The sequence below is a fragment of the Temnothorax americanus genome, unplaced genomic scaffold (genome assembly GCF_048541705.1).
Source record: "Temnothorax americanus isolate GAGA-0224 unplaced genomic scaffold, ASM4854170v1 Scaffold60, whole genome shotgun sequence".
In the NCBI taxonomy this organism is placed as follows: domain Eukaryota; kingdom Metazoa; phylum Arthropoda; class Insecta; order Hymenoptera; family Formicidae; genus Temnothorax; species Temnothorax americanus.
Genome location: NW_027509752.1, coordinates 709843 through 731409, shown reverse-complemented (window position 1 = coordinate 731409; position 21567 = coordinate 709843). Strand labels below are relative to the sequence as shown.

The following is a 21567-nucleotide window of genomic DNA, read 5'->3' as shown; positions in this document are numbered from 1 at the left end:
TTATAAAATTGTAGCAATATTTTTTTTCAATCTGATTTTAGGTATAATTCATGCGTCATAGTGTTTTACAATTCCTGTATAAATTTCAAGTTGATATCTCTATCGGTTCTCGAGATATCGTGGTAAAATCATCAAAAAATGTAGTTTCGAGAAAATCGCATTCAAAGTTTCGGTACAATGTTTATGTTAGAACGGTCGTACTCACGCGGTTCAAAAATTTCCTCTTCGACGCAGTGAATGGCCCCGGATTATCGTCCAATTTCTCGTAATTTTTATTCACTATTTGATTGCCTTGGAAGCGTTTTTTACGCGGTCGCCCTGGACGGACATACGGCGCCGATTTCTTTTTTCCGCTCTCTGACGAAGACATTTTTGTAATAAAGCGATTGTAATACGACAAACTTTCAATACATTAGCACAACCTCTCTGGGAGTCGATTATGTATAAACTTTAAACGAGGTAAAAATTAAAAACAAAATAATAAACAGAATAGAGCATGTAAGCCGAGCTAGATGTGCGTGTTTATTATTCTTTGTGTCAACCGCAATATATACAATTAGAAACAGAAACGTTTTGACTTTATTATTAGGTCGTCTTTAATGCATCGTTACAAATTAAAACTTAATTCTACATATTGCATAGAGAACGTTAGAAATTAGAATAATGCTCAGACCGTTTGGTCGGGACCAACCGCGCGAATATCTGCGTTCGGCCGGCCGCGCGCCACATTACGTTTTACGCTCTCCTGACCTCAATTTTGCGAATTTTTCAAAAAAACAAACGGGAAGATATTTCTAAAGAATCACAGTATCGGAATATGCAAAAAACCGAAAATCGATTTTTTCAAAATTTTAACCTTGCCTAGTCCCCTTAAATACTTAAATCCTTTTAAAGCGCGTCACTAACCTACATAGGTACGATTTACTGCTTTAAATGTTGTGTTTGGTAAAGCAGCGATTTTTTCGCAAAATATAGTATTCTCTGCTTTAACAAAAAAATTTCAATTTATCAACAATTTACTGCTTTAAATGTTGTGTTTTGGTAAAGCAGCGACTTTCTCGCAAAATAAAGTATTCTCTGCTTTAAAAAAAAAAAACGTAATATTAGTCATTTATGCCTTCCAATACTCAAAATATCTGCTATATTTTTCAAACTTTTTTTGTTTATAACTTTTTAATAAACAATGACCGCCGGCTAAAACCTTCTGAAGGTCACTCAGGAGGGTGACCTTGACAACATATGTCAAGGTCAAGGTCATCGGTGAGGTTTGACCTAATATGCATATTTACCAAAACTTCTTTATATAGAATTATATCTTCTTAATTTATCTCTCTTTTAATCTATTTTTTTGCATAGCAATATTTTGTATATATAAAATATTTTTACCTGCATTTTGTATTTAACATTTCTTAACAATTACTAAAATTCTGCTAATTTTTAATTTATCTCTTTTGCAGTATGGCATAATAAAATAATATATATTAAAACAACAAATTGATTGTATGCTCGTGCCACCTTCAAGACAACAATGCAAAAAAAGAAAATACCATCGATAATGTATACTCGATAAGTTTATTGTTAGCGCCTCAATATTTATGCAATAATTGTCACGTGGTCAGTTCACTCTTTTTATGTACCTACTTGGCGTCGCGATGCTACTGCGTCGCTTGATATACAATATTTAAAGCTAATCGTAAATATGAATAAAATATATATACAATTAAGTGTAAAATATTTCTGTCTTCCTAAATCGTAAGCAAGTATTACACTGTGCATTAGATATAGTGTACAGTCCATATATTTATAATACCACTGATTTGTCATTACTCACCAGCGGAAGAATCCATCAATGCAACGAATAACTCTTCAAGTCCAACAAGCGCCTCCTCGGCGCTGTCGATGTCACAGATATACTTCGGGACTGGCTGGTGCTGGTTGATGTTGCTGCTGTTGCTGCTGTTGCTGTGGATGCGGTTGCTGACTTTGGGTTTGATGTTGCTGCTGCTGCTGCTGTTGCTGCTGCTGCTGCTGCTGCTGTTGTTGCTGTTGCTGCGTCATCTGCTGTTGATGATGGCTATGATTGTGATTGTGATGATGACTCTGTCTCGTTCTCAACATATCGTATCTTTGCTTGTAAAGATCGCGTTCCTGTTGAGTTCGCGTCAGCTCGATTTTCGTGCGCTGGAGCTCGTTCTGCAAGTTCCGATTAGTGCTCTCGAGGTCCTGCCGTTGCTGTAGCCGCTTGCTGCGACAGTTCTGAGCATAACCGCGATTCTTTAGCGTTCGACGTTTTTGCTTCAGCCGTACAACCTTCGCACACAATCATAAATTTGATCAAAATACAGTTGAACCTTTTTAATACCTTCATATTCTTAGTTTCATATTCTTAATTTTTCTATTTATATTCTTGACATTTTTTCCTGCGCTACTTAACATTTGCTATGTAATTATGTGTACATAAAGTAAAAAAACAATAAAATATACAAATTATCACGTATATATCTACATATTATGTCAATAGCATAATGATTTTCATTTTATGTATATTCTATTGTAATAAGGGATACTGAAGGGTGATATTAAGAATAAGGAAGTTATTTGGCTTTAATATGTTTAGACCATAAAATTATTTTTTATAAATAGCATTTTACTTCTTTGCGCTCTTTCTCCATAAATTAATTCCTATTAATTTTAAATTTTGTCAGAAATTTCTGATTTTACAACAATCTTCATTTATGCCAGATAGGTAACGCGAATTATCTCGTTTTTTACTATCTTAGATGGATATGGATAATCCGTCTCATTAATATATTAACAAGTCTCACATGAACATTAGAAAATGATTGATGATAGCAGTGCGTTATTACTCTATTTCTGTTATATTTGCTATTAGATCAAACGTTTTGAAATACTTGTTCTGCTCTATATTATACGACATTAACAAGTGTAATATTTTTCTCTTTATATTTCTTATTTCAATAATAATAATTTTTAAAATTTATTATTATTGAAATTATTATATCAGAAATCTGCAATGTTCACCGCACCAATATCTTAAATATGTTCTTAGTTTTAAATTAACTATTTAATTACATTATATTTATTTTAAATTTACTATTCGAAATATATATAGAGACCTTTTATTTTATTTTTTTAATATTGTTTTTTACATATTTAAATTAATAGTAAAATTTAGTTACAATTTTTGATCCAATTTTTAATTCAATACAAAATTTACAATATTCAATAATTTAATATAAAATTCAATACAATAATATAAATTTAATTACAAATGACAAATTAAGAACTTTAAATAAAACGTTATAAAAATTATTATGAAAGATATAACTAATGATAATATATTTAATTTTTTAATTATTAAAAAAACAATTGCTTAAAAAGAAAAAACTTCCAACGACTTAGCAGCACTCAAAAGATACAATCATGCGTTTATGAAATAACCGCTCCTAAGACCCTTGCATCTCACAATTATCATAGTTACGATCAGTTACTTAAGATGTAAACACCAAAAATATCACCTGATTCAACCATTGACTTAGATTATGGATAATATCAAATAAAATCAAAAAGTATCATGAAATTATGAAATCTAGTTTTGCAAATTAAGATTTAGAATTAGATTTATTTCTACATTATTATTACTTATGTTAGAACAATTAATAATTAAAATAGAACTTCGTAATACGAACCTTCGTATATGCTTCATGCTTTTTTTATTAACTAAATTATTGAATTTTTGTATTATTTTTTACTTCAAAATCTATAAAATGAGTTTAAAGACTAAAACGAGATGACAAATATACCTATACATAAAAAGCAAATTTTTGTTATAATCTTTATCTTATCTTATATTATTTTTAATCACGCATGTGTTTTATTTTGATCATTTTTAATTTCTATCTATTTTAATATAATTCTTAAATCATTATTATCAGTGAAAAGTTTATATGAATATAAATTAAATTTTCGATTATTATAACCTTATCAAGAGACACGGCAAAGTCTCGCGTCAAGTGTAAGCGCCCGCGACACAGGCAGTGAGATCGAAAGTGTCTCTACAGTGTTAAAAATGAGTAAGTTGGATTTATAAGAAATGTGTCGTCAATGTCATCGTCGTCGACCCGGTGTCCCCTTATAAATCGACATTTCAATATTCACATACACTCACACACACACACCCTTCACATCCTTACTTATCCTCACCCACGCCATTCACCTAATCACCTCTCACTCCCCTCCTACCCACGCAACATTTTAATATATCCCAACACGTTCCAACATAGCCCAACACAACACACAACCTTACTTAGCGCTATTAAATAAATGCATGCAAATGTTTCAAATCTAGTTCCCACATAACTATTCACATTTTAAATCAAATTCGCTCTTTATTTACACAAACTTCACACAGTCACGTCACATAAAACATTTGCATGGATATTCGTTCAACACCGCCAAGTTTTTTTTATATATTCTTTAAATAAGCACAATAATGAAAAAATTAAAAAAATGTCATGATAAACATAATATTTTATTCTCAACACCAAGTTTATATTATATTATAGAAAAGTCTCCTATTATAAAATAGGCTCCTAATATGCGACGGCAAGGTTTCTGCTAAATTAGTAAATTCTATCTGTTGGTTCCATCATGAACTTATTGCCCTTAGAATAAAACCTATATACACTCGTTGCGGGCATCAAAATTGTGAATTTGGATTTGTCAAGTTCCATGAAGGTGAGTCTTTGAACCTTGTTTATTATATAATAAATAGATATTTAGCAAAGATTGTATTAATAGGAAAATACGGGATATGTTGAGTTACTTAATTGTGGAGGTTAGATTTGGTGATCGCAAAACCGCAAAACGTCCGTAATAGATATTCAGGGTACTTCTAATATGAAATAGCCTATGCTCGAGTGACAATCGTTGCTGGAGTATGAAGGTTATTGTACAGTAATAAAAAGAGGAAAAATACTATGTTAAAGTTAAGGGAAGGTTTATACGAAATTATAAGAGTGTGCTGACGGTGATTGCGCATGCGCATTTTGAGCGCATTGGCTGCGCTGGAAATATTGGATATAAGTGGGTTTGCGATTATTGCAAATGTGTTTCTCCATTACATTTGTATTTCAAAAATATTAAATAAAGTTTTCTAATTGCAATACTGATGTATTTTGTACTTTATTATCAATTTCTTGAGATATCTCATATTAAAAGCATACTTTTTCGAAAAATGGTTTTGCAAGTACAGTAAAAATTTTCTGGGTGCAAAAAATTAACTGAGGTAGATAAATGATTAGCCAATCTGTGATATCGCATATGTCTTACACTTAATCAATTTAAATGACAGAGACAGAATTTATATCTGAACTGTTAGTGAAATGTAGAAAGACAGTTTTTCTGTGGCGCCTATCCATGTTAAGCACAATCAGGCCTGTTAGAAAGTTTGACTATGTTACACAGAAAAGATTAGCGGCAAGCAAGACAAATGAATATATGATCCTCACACCAAAACAGTTTGTGTAACGCGCCCAATCCGTCTAGCTCTTTGTAAAAATTTCTCGCGCTCAACTGTTTCACGTCCATGATGCAAGACTGTGCCGGTTCAGTCATGTTCAGTGTTCGCACGCAGGCCGCGCAGTGAGCAGCGTAGATGTTTGGCTGCATTTCGATATTCACTGATGCCAGTACTGAAAAGCTATAGTTTATGTCACGTGTATTATAGATTTTCAGTACTGGTAGTGCATTGCAGTGAATATCGGAACACAGCCTTCGTTCGAAGGAGAACTCGACGGCCGGGTGGCGGAGACGACGACGACGACGACGATGACGATGACGACGATGACGATGACGACGACGACGGTGGATAACGGAGAGCTGCCGATCCACACCCGAGACTGATTTATTAGCACGTATTCTAATTGTGAAGTTGTTTTGTGTTTTGTGTTTAATGTTCATTATAATCATGTCATATGAGATGGTTATTGAACTGACGATAATAATTGCAAAGCTGCTTTTTCTGATGCATAAGCGTTTAGCAAAAAAGCAGCTCTGCAATTATTATCGTCAGTTCAATCACCATCTTATGTGACATGATTATAATGAACACGAAACACAAAACACAAAACAACTTCACAATTAGAATACGTGCTAATAAATCAGTCTTAGGCGTGAATCGGCGGCTCTCCGTTATCCACCGTCGTCGTCGTCTCCGCCACCCGGCCTGTACGTTAAAAAAATATACAATTAATTTAGCTACAAAAATAAGTTAGTTATGACATCTAGAATATGTTGTTATATTATCTCGCTGCTGCAGTTATACGCGGCAGCTATATTTCTCACAAAGATCGTTCTAGCTGTAGTATCAAAACTCATATTTATCTAATGCAGTAATAAATATTTAGTAATGGGACCTAAATTTTCCAGAAGATATTACTAGAATGTTGCTGCTATAAATTCTAGATGTGGCAAACAATATTCTAACAGATATAAAAAACAGCGATACATTTTTGTTGTGCCACCTAGAATTCTATCTACACTTGCAAAACATTTTTTTGAGTGCAATTTTGCATAAAGCTCATTTTTTACATTTGTCTAATTTTCAAAAAAATTTATATTTAAATTAAATTCTACATTTTTTAGCATCTTAAAGCAATAAGCTTTTAAGCTTTTAAGCTTATAAGGGAATTTATAATAATAAATTCTGTCCATATAGACTCCCGGCAATCACACAAAATACATGTGGTCTCTCATAATAGGGGACTTTCCTCTATTATATAACTTAAATAATTATATGACCAATTATTATAATTTGTTTAAAACTTAAATTTTTTTAAACAAAAGTAAGAAAATTTAACTTTCTTTACATCTGGCTCATGTATATGTATAACATTTTTGTAAATATTTGCTCGCACGTTGTTTCAATCCATTAAAGCAGGGATACGCAACTAGTTAGCGGCCCGCGATGAGCCGAATCCGCGACGTCCAAGCTTGAGACCCGCAAAAAAAAAAAATAAACTAAATTATTAGCGCATAGCGCCGAATTGTTTTTCACATGTATCAGTAATGCGATATTGCGACTGGGGTCTCGTGGTTTCGAATACGCGCACAACTTCTCATCAATTGCTCTTGTCGCAAAGTTATCCAAATCTTGATCTCGGCAATATTAATAAAAAACATATATAAAAAAAAAACAAAAAAAGCAAAAAATTAAACAGGATTCGACTTTGCCTTACCTTCACGTAGTGATTCCTGGGTAATGCAAAGAAGGCAAAACATATAAGTTCTAAATTTAGCTGCTGCGGTCCGCGGTATAATTTTAATAACTCAAATTTCTTTGGCCCACCAAAAAATCTAGTTACGTTTCCCTAGATTAAAAAGCTCATATTTAATTTGAATAAATATCATAAATTGTAAATGGCGTAAATCATATATAGAAAAAGTTTTATGATAAAGTTTTATAGTTGTTAACGTATTTCCTAAAAATATCTAGATTTTTCGAAAATTATTTTGCTTTTAAGACATCTTCAATCCTCTTTAGCAATTTTACGAATTTTAACCTTTATCTACATATAAAACTTTATAAGGTTAACTTACCTCATAAACTTTTATAAGATTAAAGATTAAAGAGCTTTTTTCTTCTAATCTCTTGACATTCAGTAGAACATACACGGGTTGATACGAAAGTAATGCTTCTTAATTTTTTTTTGTACTCTGGCGCCATAGAAAATTTTGCGTTTGACCAAAGTTGTTACTTGAAGTCTCTAATTGCATTATGTTGAATGGTGTTGTAATCAGTTACATTAGTGTGTCACACAAACAGTTCAAATTGGTGTGTTTTAGATAGGCATAACAGACAAGGGCAGTGATTGAATTTCTTACCGTAGAAGAAGTGAGTCCTATTGAAATTCATTTGCATTTTAGAAATGGTGTTATCATAAACATTTCTGAGACGCGAATTAGCTGTGTTCAACAGGAAAAACAACTCAGAAAGCGATCAGTAATTTTTTTAAATGATTGGACCTTGTCTTTAGTTCTTCCCTGGATCCAAGTGCAGAAACTATCAATTGTAATAAAGAATCATTAAACACTCATTGAACTGCTTTCTCCGCTAAACGCAGCCATTAAAACTCACTTCTTTTACGCTGAGAAATACAACCACTGCCCTTGTCTGTTAGCATATCTGAAACACACATCAGTTCGAACTGCTCGTGTGACACATTCACGTAAATAATCACAACATCACTCAACATAGTGCAACTAAGAGACTTCAAGTAACAACTCAGTGAAACGCAAAATTTTCTATGGCGCCAGATTCGTAAGAAAATAATTAGAAGGCTTTACTTTCGTACCGACCCTCGTATATCCCAACATATTTAAAAAGTTTTATCTCTGATAAACATGCATTGACTCATTAAGGTCAACGTTAATTTTAGAAAAGATTGTTTAAATTTGAATACTATGATAAATACTATGGTAAATATATAAAATATTATTTGCGCAATAAGATTTGAAATATCTAGAACTAAACTATGAAATATTTGACATGATGTGCAGCATTACCTTCGCATAGAAGTTACTTAAATACGACTTTGATAATATAAATTTCTTATAATATTTATACATAATACTATATTTATATATACCTATTATATATATAAAAACTATAATAGTCTCAAGTCTCTTATCTAGATGGTTAAGCGGTATTATTAATTAATATTTGCGAGTGTAAAATTAAGCCAGAAATTTTTTTATCTTACTATTACGTATTTCTTATCAATATAGAGGAAGTACAGGTATTGTAAGATAGTAGAGCAATATAAAACACCATGATATCTAGCCTATTAAATGTTACAACTTACTTAGCGGGCAGCAGTGGAATTATTAGCTGCTGAACTCCTAACGTACAAAAAACGGCAACGTAGTACAAGGTACAAGATATCATAGAGTTAATATGTTAAATTAAAGATTTGATGTGTATCACTTACTGCGTTAGATCAGTTTATAAACTTTTATTTTGCAGTTAATTTACTTCATAAATTTTTAATTGCTTTTTGTTGCATATAAAACTAAAATAGAATTGGTGTTGTCTATTTAGAAAGTGTCATATATGGTGTACATATGCGGTATACGTATTTATTGTGTACGATAAAAAAGTAAAAATGGTGATGTCGGACAATGCGGGATAGTTTGTATAATCCGCCACTTTTTATAAGTATTGCATTTTACTCTATTGTTTCTTTTTTTCAAGAGTAATATTATTACCTCCTAATGACTATATTATAAATATTTATTATGAGTAAAAATTTCAAACATGTTACATACATTTATATGACATTGTTACAAAAAGCATAGAAATTAGTTTGTAATAAATTATAGGGGAAACCGGGTCCATCTATCAACGGGGGCTGTGTCCATAGTACTGCTATCTCAGGTGTTAAGAGATAGATATACCTATCTCTATCATTCCAACAAATAATTGAAAAAAGCTCTACCTTTCTTTATTGCACAAATTACATGGATTGTAATCCAAAAAATTTTAGGAATACTTTTTTTAAATATTTTTTCCCCTTCAGAAATTGTCAAAACTACATAAAAATAAAGGTTATTATTAATGATTACGCTGTGCACAAAATTTCAACTATCTTTTTTCCCCAACTTTAGAGGGCTATGACTCGAAGAGAAAGCATTTTTGGACCCATGTTTATGAGAACTTTTTTTCTTATTTTGGCCTCTAGAATACGCCCTTAAAATCTTTGACATAGTTTTAGAAACACCTTGTATATGACACGTACCTGAGTCCATTTAGACGATTTGCGGAAAAGAAGCACATAAGCCTATGTGTCCTTTTTTCATCAATGGCCTCAATTAATAATAGGCTAAGGTCTTTTTTTAATAGACGAACATGCAAGATAAAAACAAACAAAATAACGTTAGTGCCACAGACAGTAAAAGTGAAATCAAGCTACCTTCGTTAACGATACCGTATGTTATTCCAACTATTTTGGAAAAATTTGAGAATGTTATCAAAGATATATGGGCGCTAGATTGTCCTATTTTAGTCTCAATAAACTCGAAGGCTTTATCAATATTCATAAAGACGTTCTTCCAACCACAATTTAAAGAAGAACATTATTTATAAAATATTTTGCAAGGATTGCGATGCATCCTTTTATGGGACAAACGATGAGACAACTTATAAAACCAAAATTTCTGATAATGAGCATCCTACTATATTCGAAGAAACACACTCATTAATTCCTTTAGCTATAACAGGACAGAATTAACTGTAACCATAAAGATTGGGAGAACGTAAAAATTTGAACAAAATTTTATGAAAGATTTTTATCAAAACAGTTGGTTTCCGAAATTACGCACATTCAACTTCAGAAGAGTCTTAATTCACAATTAGACACTGAATACTTACACCATGCATTTCAATTTTAAGCAAATTGTAAACCTTGCTCATTATTGTCACCTGTTCTACCGTTAATTTTTAATTTTATTACATTTTGACTTCGGTTATTACATTTTAAATTATTCACTTATCCGTGACCTCAAAATTTTCGTTGAATCTGATGGTTTTAGTATTTTCTTTATTATCAATCTTTAAAAAAATTCTCCTTCTTTTAACTCTTTTCCTATAATATCTTTTAAACATTGTATAATGAGAGTTGATAGCTTGTTACCTCCTGACCTCAGTCACTGTTTGACAGCCAGTCGAGATGTTTGTCATTTAGAATCAATACTGTTTTTTAAGTGCATCATTATCTAAATTTTAACGACATCTTTTACTTACAAATTGTATTGTTTCTCAATGCTTTTTACCACAATTACAATACTTATTTTTGCGTTCTCTGAGCTGGTGGATATGACCTCACTTCTCTTTTTGCTCAAGTTATAATGGTCATTTTAATTTCGATCAATAAACTATAATCATTAGCCAAGTTTTACTTGAATTTTCTTGCGGAAAATCACGCTAGTTTAAGACCACCAAATTTTAAAGTTACTCACTTATTTTTCGCCGGAGAACGTAAAATTATTTTGATTTAATTTTTTACCGCGTCGCCGAAGATGGCTCAGGCCGGTATTCATAATCAGATCTTATTTCAAGACCGTCTTAAGTAATATCTTAAGATGCTAATACGGCTCTGTGATTGGTTAATAGCATCTTAAGATCGTACTTAAGACGGACTTAAATATAAGATTCGACTATGAATACCGGCCTCAAAGTAAAGCCACAACGTTTGATTTATAATTATGTATCTCAGTAGTTATTAAGGATCGATATAACGTTAACTTAACTGCACTGTCAACCGCGTTGAATTCTCAAAACCCCAAAAATTAACAAGTTGTTGCTTTATTATCTCGATAATTTCATTATCGAGAGTCACTTATATTTACCTAATTATTAAAAAATAATTTTGTTGAGTCAATAACAAAATTAATGAAACAAATAACATTTTATTAAAACACGAACATGGCGTATCTGTTTCATTAATATTATTATTGAATCAACAAGATTATGTTCAATTAGACTGCTGTTAGCTAGTGCCATTAATACATCATTTTCTCTCCGTATATATGCAGCATATCTCAAATTTTGGTAATATTTAATTAAAATTAAACGTATTGAGACTATTGAGTTAACTTGGAGGATTTGTTTTAATCCCTAAACGTGCCAGAAAATATTTTTAGAATATTTAAAAGAGAATATGTATGTCTTATTTTCAATTGTTTCACAATATATTCAAAACTCAATGAGCAAGACATTTTCATATGTTTTTTTATGAAGAGTAAGCCGTACATACATGAACACAAGTAAAGTTACATCTATATTCGTGTAGATTTTTTTACTTTGTGTTGGGATTACCTTTCTCATCCCTTAAAACGCTAAAACTTTATAAAACTTCATCAGGCGTAATGTAAAAAATTAAACTAGAATTATACCGCGAACTACCAAACTAGAATTACACAACTTATTCTAAATAGATTATAAAATTACCGATATTAATCACCAATTTTTCTCTCTAATTTAAAATATCAGTCCCGAAGTATCTTTGCGCTACGCGAATAGGAAATAAAAGATTTTACTCACCTGTTCCCGTGGACAACCATGGAGGCGTTTGTTGAGTTCGCGCACAGAAAGCGACATCAAAAGCTCATCGTCCATGAGTTCGTCTTGAGGATTCGTACCGTTGCAATTGGAGTACAGGCCGTTGCCCGAGCGATGAGCTGGAGTGGGCCCACCGGCGCCGCAAGAACTCACGGAGCACACGCTCAAAGGTCTGCCCGGTTGTATTGATAAGCCTTGCATGCTATCCTCCATCCCCTGCATTACGCTCCCGCCCGCGGGAAGCATTCCTCCTCCTGCACCCGGACCACTATAATACTCTAGATGACTTGACATTGCCAGATATCCACCTACAACAACAACGTCAGTAATGAAGAATTCAGAATGTGTTGGAAAACATAGTGAAAGATGACAAAATATCGAGAAGTAAGAGAGAGAATTAAAGTGAATCGGCATGTATGTAGGGAAGACCGGGGCAAACTCGACACGATTTTTTCAAAGGCAATTTTCAACAATTAATTAAAATTTTCAAGCAAATTTAATGGTACACATTTAAAGAGTGTTCCTTCAGCTACAAAATTGCTTAAGGAACTTTTACTGTACGTCGCTTAGTTTTGCCCCCAGGAAAAGAAAAGTGACGCGAAGATAAATTTTCAAATTGAAAAATGCCGGGGCAAACTCGACACTTTGCCTGATTGACACAATTTGATCTGGAACTTATTTTTTATGGTCTGAAACTCAACATACATTGTTTATCGTGTATTTAGAAAGTACAAAAATTCGGAATTAAGTAAAACAATCATTGGAAATAACGAGAACAAAAATTGTTGAACATTCAATTATTTTCATCTAAACTCATGTCTGAAAAACAAATTATGCAAGTAAATTTGCGATTAAACGTGCGCACACATTTGTCATGGGTCATATAGCTGCATGACAAGCATCGTTTGTTATTGGAAGCCGATAAAACGGCGTGGAGTCAACTTTGCCCTAAACGTCGTTTTTCACTTTTGTTACTCCAAAAATATAAAAATTTTGAAAATATGCAAAAACTATTATTGGATTTGTATAAAACATCCAATTTTCCATCAACATCACTTATCGGTAGATTCGCAAGAGTAAAGCTCGATGAAAGAGTAGAAATTTTCGAGAGATCGGAAAAATTACTTTTCACTATCAAAAACGCTTATGTCGCGCTAAAAATCACACCATAACTCAGAATGTCACCAAATTCCGTTGATAATGATGGCACATAAAGATGCATTTACGGTAGGAAAGGCAAGTTTCTACGATAGATTTAAATTGGCAAAAAGCCTAGTGTCAAGTTTGCCCCGGTGTCGAGTTTGCCCCGGTTTCCCCTACTATATTAAATATTTAAGCTCTTCTTTTTTCTAATCTTCAGTAGCTATTAAAATTGGTTGCTCTTTAAAAATCAAGCATAAATCCGAGAACACTGCTTTTCCAGATTATGAACTTTTCTTCTTTGAGGCACAAAATTTGGGAAATTTTTATATAATATGCCTACATATATACACACATATATTTATGCGTGTAAATATATGTATATGCCTACTATATGTGTATATGTGCATTATATGTACATAAATATTATATAAAAATTTGTCAAATTTTGTATTTGTAAAACTTTGCCGCATACAATCTCCGAAACTCGTCAAAAGAAAAAGAAATATTACAATTTTTTACCTACTACAATATAATTTGGAAGTATGTTCGGGGTCATATTTATATAACATTTTTCATCTCTAAAATATATAAATAGAAATAGAATATGCCTTCAAAGTTTGATTACTTTGAAATTATTCCGTATAGAATTAATCTTACACGTACTTCGCAAACAATACAATTTTTTATTTTAATAAATGAGTTAACTATAGGTATTATAGTGCTCACCAGTATGCCTAGTAGGTCGCGGCAAATGTTGCAGCTCTTGGTAATGATGGTGCGCCGACGTTGACCATGGCTCGTGATGGGTTTCCGGGGTTTGCTCTTGAGGGCAGTGGGGCCTCAGGTCCAGTGGCTCTTGCCTCAAGGACTGCGTCAACCAACCCATGCCGCCCGTACCCACTTGCATCTCCTCCTGCACCAACGCCGCCGGTTGCTGCAGCTGCAGCAGAATACCGCCGCGGTCACGGAGATCACGCGCATCGCGGGAATCCCGATCGCCGCGGTGAAGCTGCAACGGCGGCGGTGATGCCGAGACGGGCGGCGTGTCCGGCGGCGTACCCGGATGCGACAGTGTGGTGAGATGCGCCGCGGCGCCAGGCGGTGCCTTCACTAGGACGCCATGCTGCACCTGGATGTGGGGCTGACCGTACAGCGGATGCGGCTGCTCTAACTCGTGCGCGGGCGGCGTTAACGGTGCCAGAGTCAAGCCCTGCGATTGCACTTGTCCCGGAAGCTGTACCACGCTACCGTTTACCATCACTGTCGGTGAACCCATTCGTACCTGCAAAACATTAATTTTCGCCGATGTCAACAATGAGCACGATCGACGACACAATAAAGCGAAAAATTTAAATTCTAACATATTGTCTATATTATTAATAACGAACGTTTAAGTTCCCTTTTTTTTAGTTTACAAGCGTTCTAATCATATCTAAGAATTCAAATATTATATTAAAAATTAATAAAAAAAAATTTTAATTTTTAAAAATTTTAAAGATTTTGGACGTCTCAAAATTTGTTTATATATAATAATCCAGAAAATTGTTTTTTAGAAATGTATATAAGTACCTGAAATATTAAAAATTCCTAAAACTAAAATTATTATTTATAAAAAAAAGTGTATAAAAAAAAAGACTTGGAATAACATAAAAACTAAAATATTCATGATTTCAATATATTCAAGATTTTTGGAATATCCAAAATTATAAATACAATTAAGCATTGTTATTGACTTTAAATCAAAATTATAAAAATTTTTTCAAATAATATTTGAAGTGATATTTCTTATAATATATTTGAAGTTATTTGATGTGTCTTCAACTCATTACTATACATATATTATACATATATCATAAAATTGTTGCTATAATAAAAAATATAAAATTTCTTGAAAATATTTGCATTGCAAACCATATCTTATTGCTATCAAAATAATGCTTTACGTGAAATAAATGAAAACAATAAATATTTTTCTCTTTTTTCTCAAAAAAATAATAAATAATTAATACCATTTTTTACCGTTAAATACGCTACCAGAACTATAGCGCTCACATTACTTATTAATTTTCAAGATCGATACACGGAAAGGACGGTTTTGCTGAAGTATCTAAACACCGTAGTCGATATAAAATATTATGAAAAAGTTTTAAGACATCTGAAAAATGTGAGCGCACTCTTTTTACAAGTTTCGAGCTTTTGAACAATTAGTTCGTTCGTATAAGGATCACTCTCCGTCACTATCGTCTCTTGTGTATATTTATCGTTTTTCACTTCTATTCTCAATGGAGAACGTCCTCTGATATGATTTCCGATACGCGATCGCAGATCACCGCCTTTTAAGGTACTCCTCAAGTCGCGGATGCCTGACGGCCTTTAAAAAAAACCTTTGATCGCGTATAAAGCTAAAGTCTAATCAACCAAGTCTTAAAGAATTATATATGAAATAGGGGTAGAAAAGACTGAAAAATATAATAAAATTAGAAATAGATTGATATCTCCAAATTTGCGGAAATTAAAACAAACATTTCTATAAAAATTCAAAATTTTATTAAAAAAGAACCGCTTTACCGATCATTGCCAAATTCAATCCCAACCTTTCTTACATGATACTCTATCGATTAAAAAAAAATGCACTCTGATATCTAAAAAATTACGGAAGTTAGAGCATTAATAGACAACAGAACAAAAGTTAAAAAATTTTTTTAAAAAGAACCCCTTGATTATTAGCCATTTTTATTAATTCTATTATATTTTTCAGTTTTTTCTACCCCTATTTCATATATAATTCGTTAAGATTCGGTTGATTAATTCTGGAGTTATAGAAATTTCGGTAAATTTGGCACATACACACATACACACATACATACATACATACAAACATTTTTTAAAATTGAAATTTTTCGACGTTTTAGAACATTCTGAACACGTTCAGAAAAACAAAACAAAATTTTTTTACGAAAACAAAGCTTCCTCTATATGAGGAAGCAAAATTTAGCTATATAGATACAGATCTGAAAATGATTTTGTTGCACCATCAAAATAATTATAGTAGCTGTCGCTGAAGTATATGATGGCGTGATTGTCTATTTCGTGTTAAAACATCTGTAAATGTGTGTATGATCAGTGCTATAGATACTTATTTATGCGTTATTGCGATTGATCTTTTTGATGATAAAACAACTATAAACGACGCGGTAGCTAATCTTACCTTTTTCTTAAGAGCAAAAGATTGATTGGCTACCGCATCGCTTCTTTCCGCCTAGCAAATGTTTTCTCTTTGCACAAATCCTTAGTTTTTTATCGATATTATAGACTGTCAATATCAACTGCAATCCTCTATATAGAGCCACTTGTAGTCGACATTTGTATTTATCCTGACGACTTCTGACATTTCATAAAAATTCCACAATTCAGACTTTGCGTTGTAATATCTTCATTCATAGAGCAAAATAAAGACATTTTTATCATATAATAGAAATCCCAACTAACGATTACACCTATTATGAATTCGATACGAGAGAGAAAGAAAAATCTAGGTATTATATTGGGATAATTAAAGGTACTTTCAAAAGTTTCAAGTTGCCATCTTACATAAAGATACACGGTCTGTCTCGTCGTTACACGTAAATTTGGCGCAAAACACGGTCATATCTCTTGTAAAAAAATAGCATTGGTCATCTATTTTATTTCGCTGAAACAAAAAAAAAGTCAATTTTATTGTTTGTAACATCGCTTAGATATTACAGATGAGCCCATCTCAAAATTTCATTCGCGATAAAAATATTTCTGAGTACCTAATTTTCTTATCTTGTAACAGTAATTAACAATACAGCCCGACATAAAAAAAAGAATCGATACTTAACTTTTTTTGCTTTTATCCTATTTGATATGTCTTAATGCGAAAGAAAGCGTTATCATAAAATCTAAATATTACGATAGCATTTTACATCAGAATTTTGTCGTATAACAATAAGTATCTGAAAACACATCTCAAATTAATAAATTATATAATTATATATAATATACGCAATATCGAAATATTCAGTACATCATTGTAACATTTAGACTATAAAAGTAAAATTTTACTTAAACGCATTGATCATTTTTTGTGGTAAAGGCCATCGTTTTATAAGTAGAACAGGTCAATGTGTAAACGCGGATTTTTATTTCGGCCGAGCGTGCATGCACTCTGATCACTTAACCCGCGTAGCTACGTGTTATTCCGTATTTTCATTAAATAATGGAATAGATGTTATCGAGACAGTATTAGATAAATCATTATGTTTCTGGCAAAATGAAGTACGCTATTATGCTATGTCGGGTGTGAGCGCTCTTTCACGAGAGTAATCATGTGTCAACGTCACTTGCAAAATCATGATTTATTTAGTTTAACGCATAACAGATAACGGAACACGTTCCACTCACACATAGCGCATGTACTACGTATGACTATTGCATACTACACTCCGCATGATAATATAATAACGATATTTACATAATACATTATAACGTTTATTACGTATACTTGTTTAATCTTGCTCTCTTTTTTTAAGACAACGCGTAATCCAGTAACAAGACAATTATGCAGATGTTCCAGACTCTAACAAAATCATTTGTATTTTCTAATATTTTAAAATCTTTTTTTTTTTTAGTCTAAAACAAATTTTTCGAGAAGTATCATCGTCTGTCAAGAACGATTTTAATCTTCAATGTAAGATATATCATCATAATTATTCCTCAAATCATGAGCCTATAAAAACAAAATTCATTCAAGCTTCAAAAGAGATTAAGATTTTGTAACTGATTTATGTAGAATCTCGTAACTTGATTTTCCCTTTGAAAAGCCCCTTTCTATTTATCGATCCCTTGACATTTTTGTTAAAATTTGACTTCGATTAATCAAAGAACACGTACATTATAGAAAAGATATGAGAATGTTTAAGATGCTATATATGTATAAATCTTATAGGTAATATAACTTGTGATATTAAGACTTTTATCGCATTTAATATTTTTCAATCTGCAGTGAACATATTCTCTAACGTTATATATTTAAGTTTGTGTACTTTAATGTCATTTTTGTAAAAAAAAAAATGTAATGTATTTCAATAGATATATAAATCACATGACAATAATTGTATGTCATAATATCAATATTATAATGCGTCTAAACGTAGCAAAAAAAACATTGCACTAACAATTGTCGCGTCTTATTTGTTGCGAATAAGCGTAAGGATTATTATCGCGTGCCTTTAATAAATGAAACTTAAATATCTGTGCACATTGATATAATATTTTTCGGTTTAACAACATCTCAATCCGTATAGACATACTTACGAACGCATATTTGATAACATTATTCTTATATAGCCATTAAGTATATGTATATGTTTGTATTATGATTAATATACGAATGAGAGTAAAACAGATCAAATTCATAACATATCGTATATAATTTTTAAAAATCTTTATTTTTACGTCTACTACATTAGATTTGCTATTTCTCGAATTCTAAAATTTAAAAATTTCTAACGCCATATATTTAAAATCAACAATCCTCCAACCCGATATCAATTTTATCTTTACACAGACTGGTTTAATGTGTGTATATGTAAAAAAATTAATGTTATATAGAAATAGCTGTTAATGATCATCCTTTTTAAACGTAATAATTAAAACCCATAATATATATATATATATATATATATATATATATATTTTTTGTGATTAATATTATATATAGTAAAAACTTATGTGTAGTACAAAAGGAAATTTTTTTAACAAGTTTTTACTGCATTTTTCACACATTCTATTCTGATCTTTCACACACGTATTTGTGTTGCATTTTTCATGACTATTTTGATGATCTTGAAAGAGGAAAAACGAGTTTTCAAGAAAACAATTCTTTTATTCTTATAATTTGAAACTTGGTTTTTAAAATGACACCGTCTCAATATTATATCCGTAAGCAAAATTGTATTATATAATTTTTCAGCATATGTGTATATAGTAGATATATAAACTACGAGGATATAAAGGGTTAAAATGTTCTAAAATAAAATATAAAAAAAATTTATAAAATATTCAATTTTTCATAATTTCATTCAAGTACTTTTAGTAAGCGAAAAATGTCCAAAAGAATATTATTTCTATAAAAATTATTTGTGTATAATTATACTTATAAATACATTTAATTATAATTTTATTGTTTTTAATGTAGTTACATTTTGCAGAGACATTATACGTTGCAGAGATAAAGTAATGTCATACATATTATTAAACCATTCAATTTTTCTATTTTTTTCCCCTTGCTTCTGTCACTGACTCTAACAAAGATGTAAACTGACTGAATTGCGTGACTTGTTCGATGTAGCATTAAATCCACATCCGTGAAGTAAAGAAAAATATAATCGGATCAAAAATGTAAAACTTTTTAAAAACGAGCCGGATTTATCACATCCGGAGCATTCCCGCGGTACATTTTTGCGCTTACCTCTCGCTTGACATCAGCAGGATCCAAATGATCCAGAACGAACTCCTGCACGTACTCCCTCGCCAGATGGTCCTCAGCTTCCATCTTAACCTCGTCGACCTCTACCTCCACCTCCTCTACCGTATCAGTCGCGGTCGCATACGTGAGCGTCTCCGGTCCGTCGCTGTCGCCACCACCGCCGTCGCCACCGCCGCCACCACCACCACCACCACCACCTCCGTCACTACTTGAGCAATTTGTCACCGTTATTTGTTGCGTTGCGACCACTTTTTTAATTAACACCTTAGCGAGAGAGTGAGTCTTATTAAATATCCCCGTCGAGGGAAAAGTTAAACGGGCGACGTATCAGAACGGACGATCTGCTTCGCACCAATAAGCCCAAGCTTTGATAAAATTCTTCTCACGATAAATCGCAGCTTAGCGAATCGCAAAAGATTGACTATTAAAGAGAGACCTAGGTACCCCAAACGAATTTGCCTGAAGCAACGTGCTCTGATCTATATTATCGGTGCATTCTCTGTCTTTGATGTCTTCGATCGTTCTTCCAAGTCAGCTCGATTCTGACTTTGATTTCTTACTTTGATTTCACTTGCGATTTGAAGTGACTTCCTCGGAGGAATGTAACACGGCGTCGTAATGAGCTCAAACGAGAAATTAATCGCTGCTGCGCGATAAAATAAAAATTAATGTAGGCTGCGTACGAAACGGTACTCCGATTAAAGTCTATTCCGCATATCTGATTCATTGAAAGAACTCCCCCTCGAGATGGAGAGAATCAGAGTAAGGAAGTATATCACTCGACTTTTCACTCATAAATATAACTTAATTCTTTACGATCACTATCGAACACTGATGTGCAAATCGATCTTCAGCAACAGCAATCTCACAGCAATCCAGTGCACTATAATCGGCTCGATGTATCACTGACACTTAAACACTTTTCCCGCCTAAAAACGCCCAAAAAATTCGGCGCTTTTCACCACAGTCCTGCCCGCTGCTGGCTATCAAGAAATCGGCTAATCGTGATTCCTACCTGTTTCCCTTCTCACGTCGCTCAATGATGAGATCAAGAAAGAGATCTCTTAATTAGTGAGACGTATCACGTCGTGTGGATCGAGCATCGTCGACTCCACCCTCCAAAATCGATTCGTAGATCGAATAACGCCCTCCCCCCGCGTCGATCTTTTTTTTCGAACTTCGCGCTCGTCGAACAAAATCAGCGAAAGCGCAATCAACGAATAAAGAGAAAGGGAGGAAGAAAGGAGGAGGGAAAAAAGAGAGCGCGCTTAAATAGAAGAAGGAAAGGAGATCGCGTAACTGACAGCAGCAGATACGCCGTCTGAGTGGTGACTGGTCGGCTGTGTGCTGAGAATAAGCGCGGTTCATGCTCTCGCGCGCAAGGCAATCGCGTCACGCATGAAAGGCGTGGCCGTCCTCTATTCGGTCCTCCATCGCGTCCAGCGATTGGCGAGTCCCAGATCCCGTCGCCATTTGCACACTCCTCCCAATGCGCCCCACCATGGACCAACGGCAAATTTCCCCCTCGTCGCCGCGCCACATCGCGCGGATTCGGTCACTCGAGAGGTATCCCATTAATTTCTAAAATAATTATTATATATACGCGCAAATTCCGCCTCCTCCCCCTCCCGCGTTTTTCTCCGTGTACCTCCTCTCTCTCTCTCTCTCTCTCTCTTCTACCCGCTATGTTCCGCCTCTCCGATATACCGTCCGACGAACGAGGTCGCCAGTCGCTTCCTTCCTTCCCCTCCTAACCGGGATACGCGTATCGCGG

At 33.2% G+C, this 21567-nt stretch overlaps 1 protein-coding gene across 5 annotated transcripts in view; it reads right to left on the bottom strand.

The window, feature by feature from the left end:
- The window catches only part of Tj (Maf family bZIP transcription factor traffic jam), a 167660-nt gene extending 146344 nt beyond the window's left edge, over positions 1-21316 (bottom strand). For 3 of the 5 annotated variants that reach the window (XM_077420765.1, XM_077420766.1, XM_077420767.1), the window contains exons 1-4: positions 19776-21311; positions 14009-14564; positions 12122-12447; positions 1832-2310 (exon numbers count right to left, since the gene is read on the bottom strand). In XM_077420765.1, the coding sequence (XP_077276891.1) occupies positions 1903-2310; positions 12122-12447; positions 14009-14564; positions 19776-19859 (1374 nt within the window). In that variant the 5' untranslated portion in view covers positions 19860-21311 and the 3' untranslated portion in view covers positions 1832-1902. Of the gene's footprint in view, positions 1-316; positions 358-1831; positions 2311-12121; positions 12448-14008; positions 14565-19775 lie in introns of those variants that run through there. The other 2 variants (XM_077420769.1, XM_077420764.1) reach the window with 2 other exon arrangements.
- Between the last annotated feature and the right edge of the window lie 251 nt (positions 21317-21567).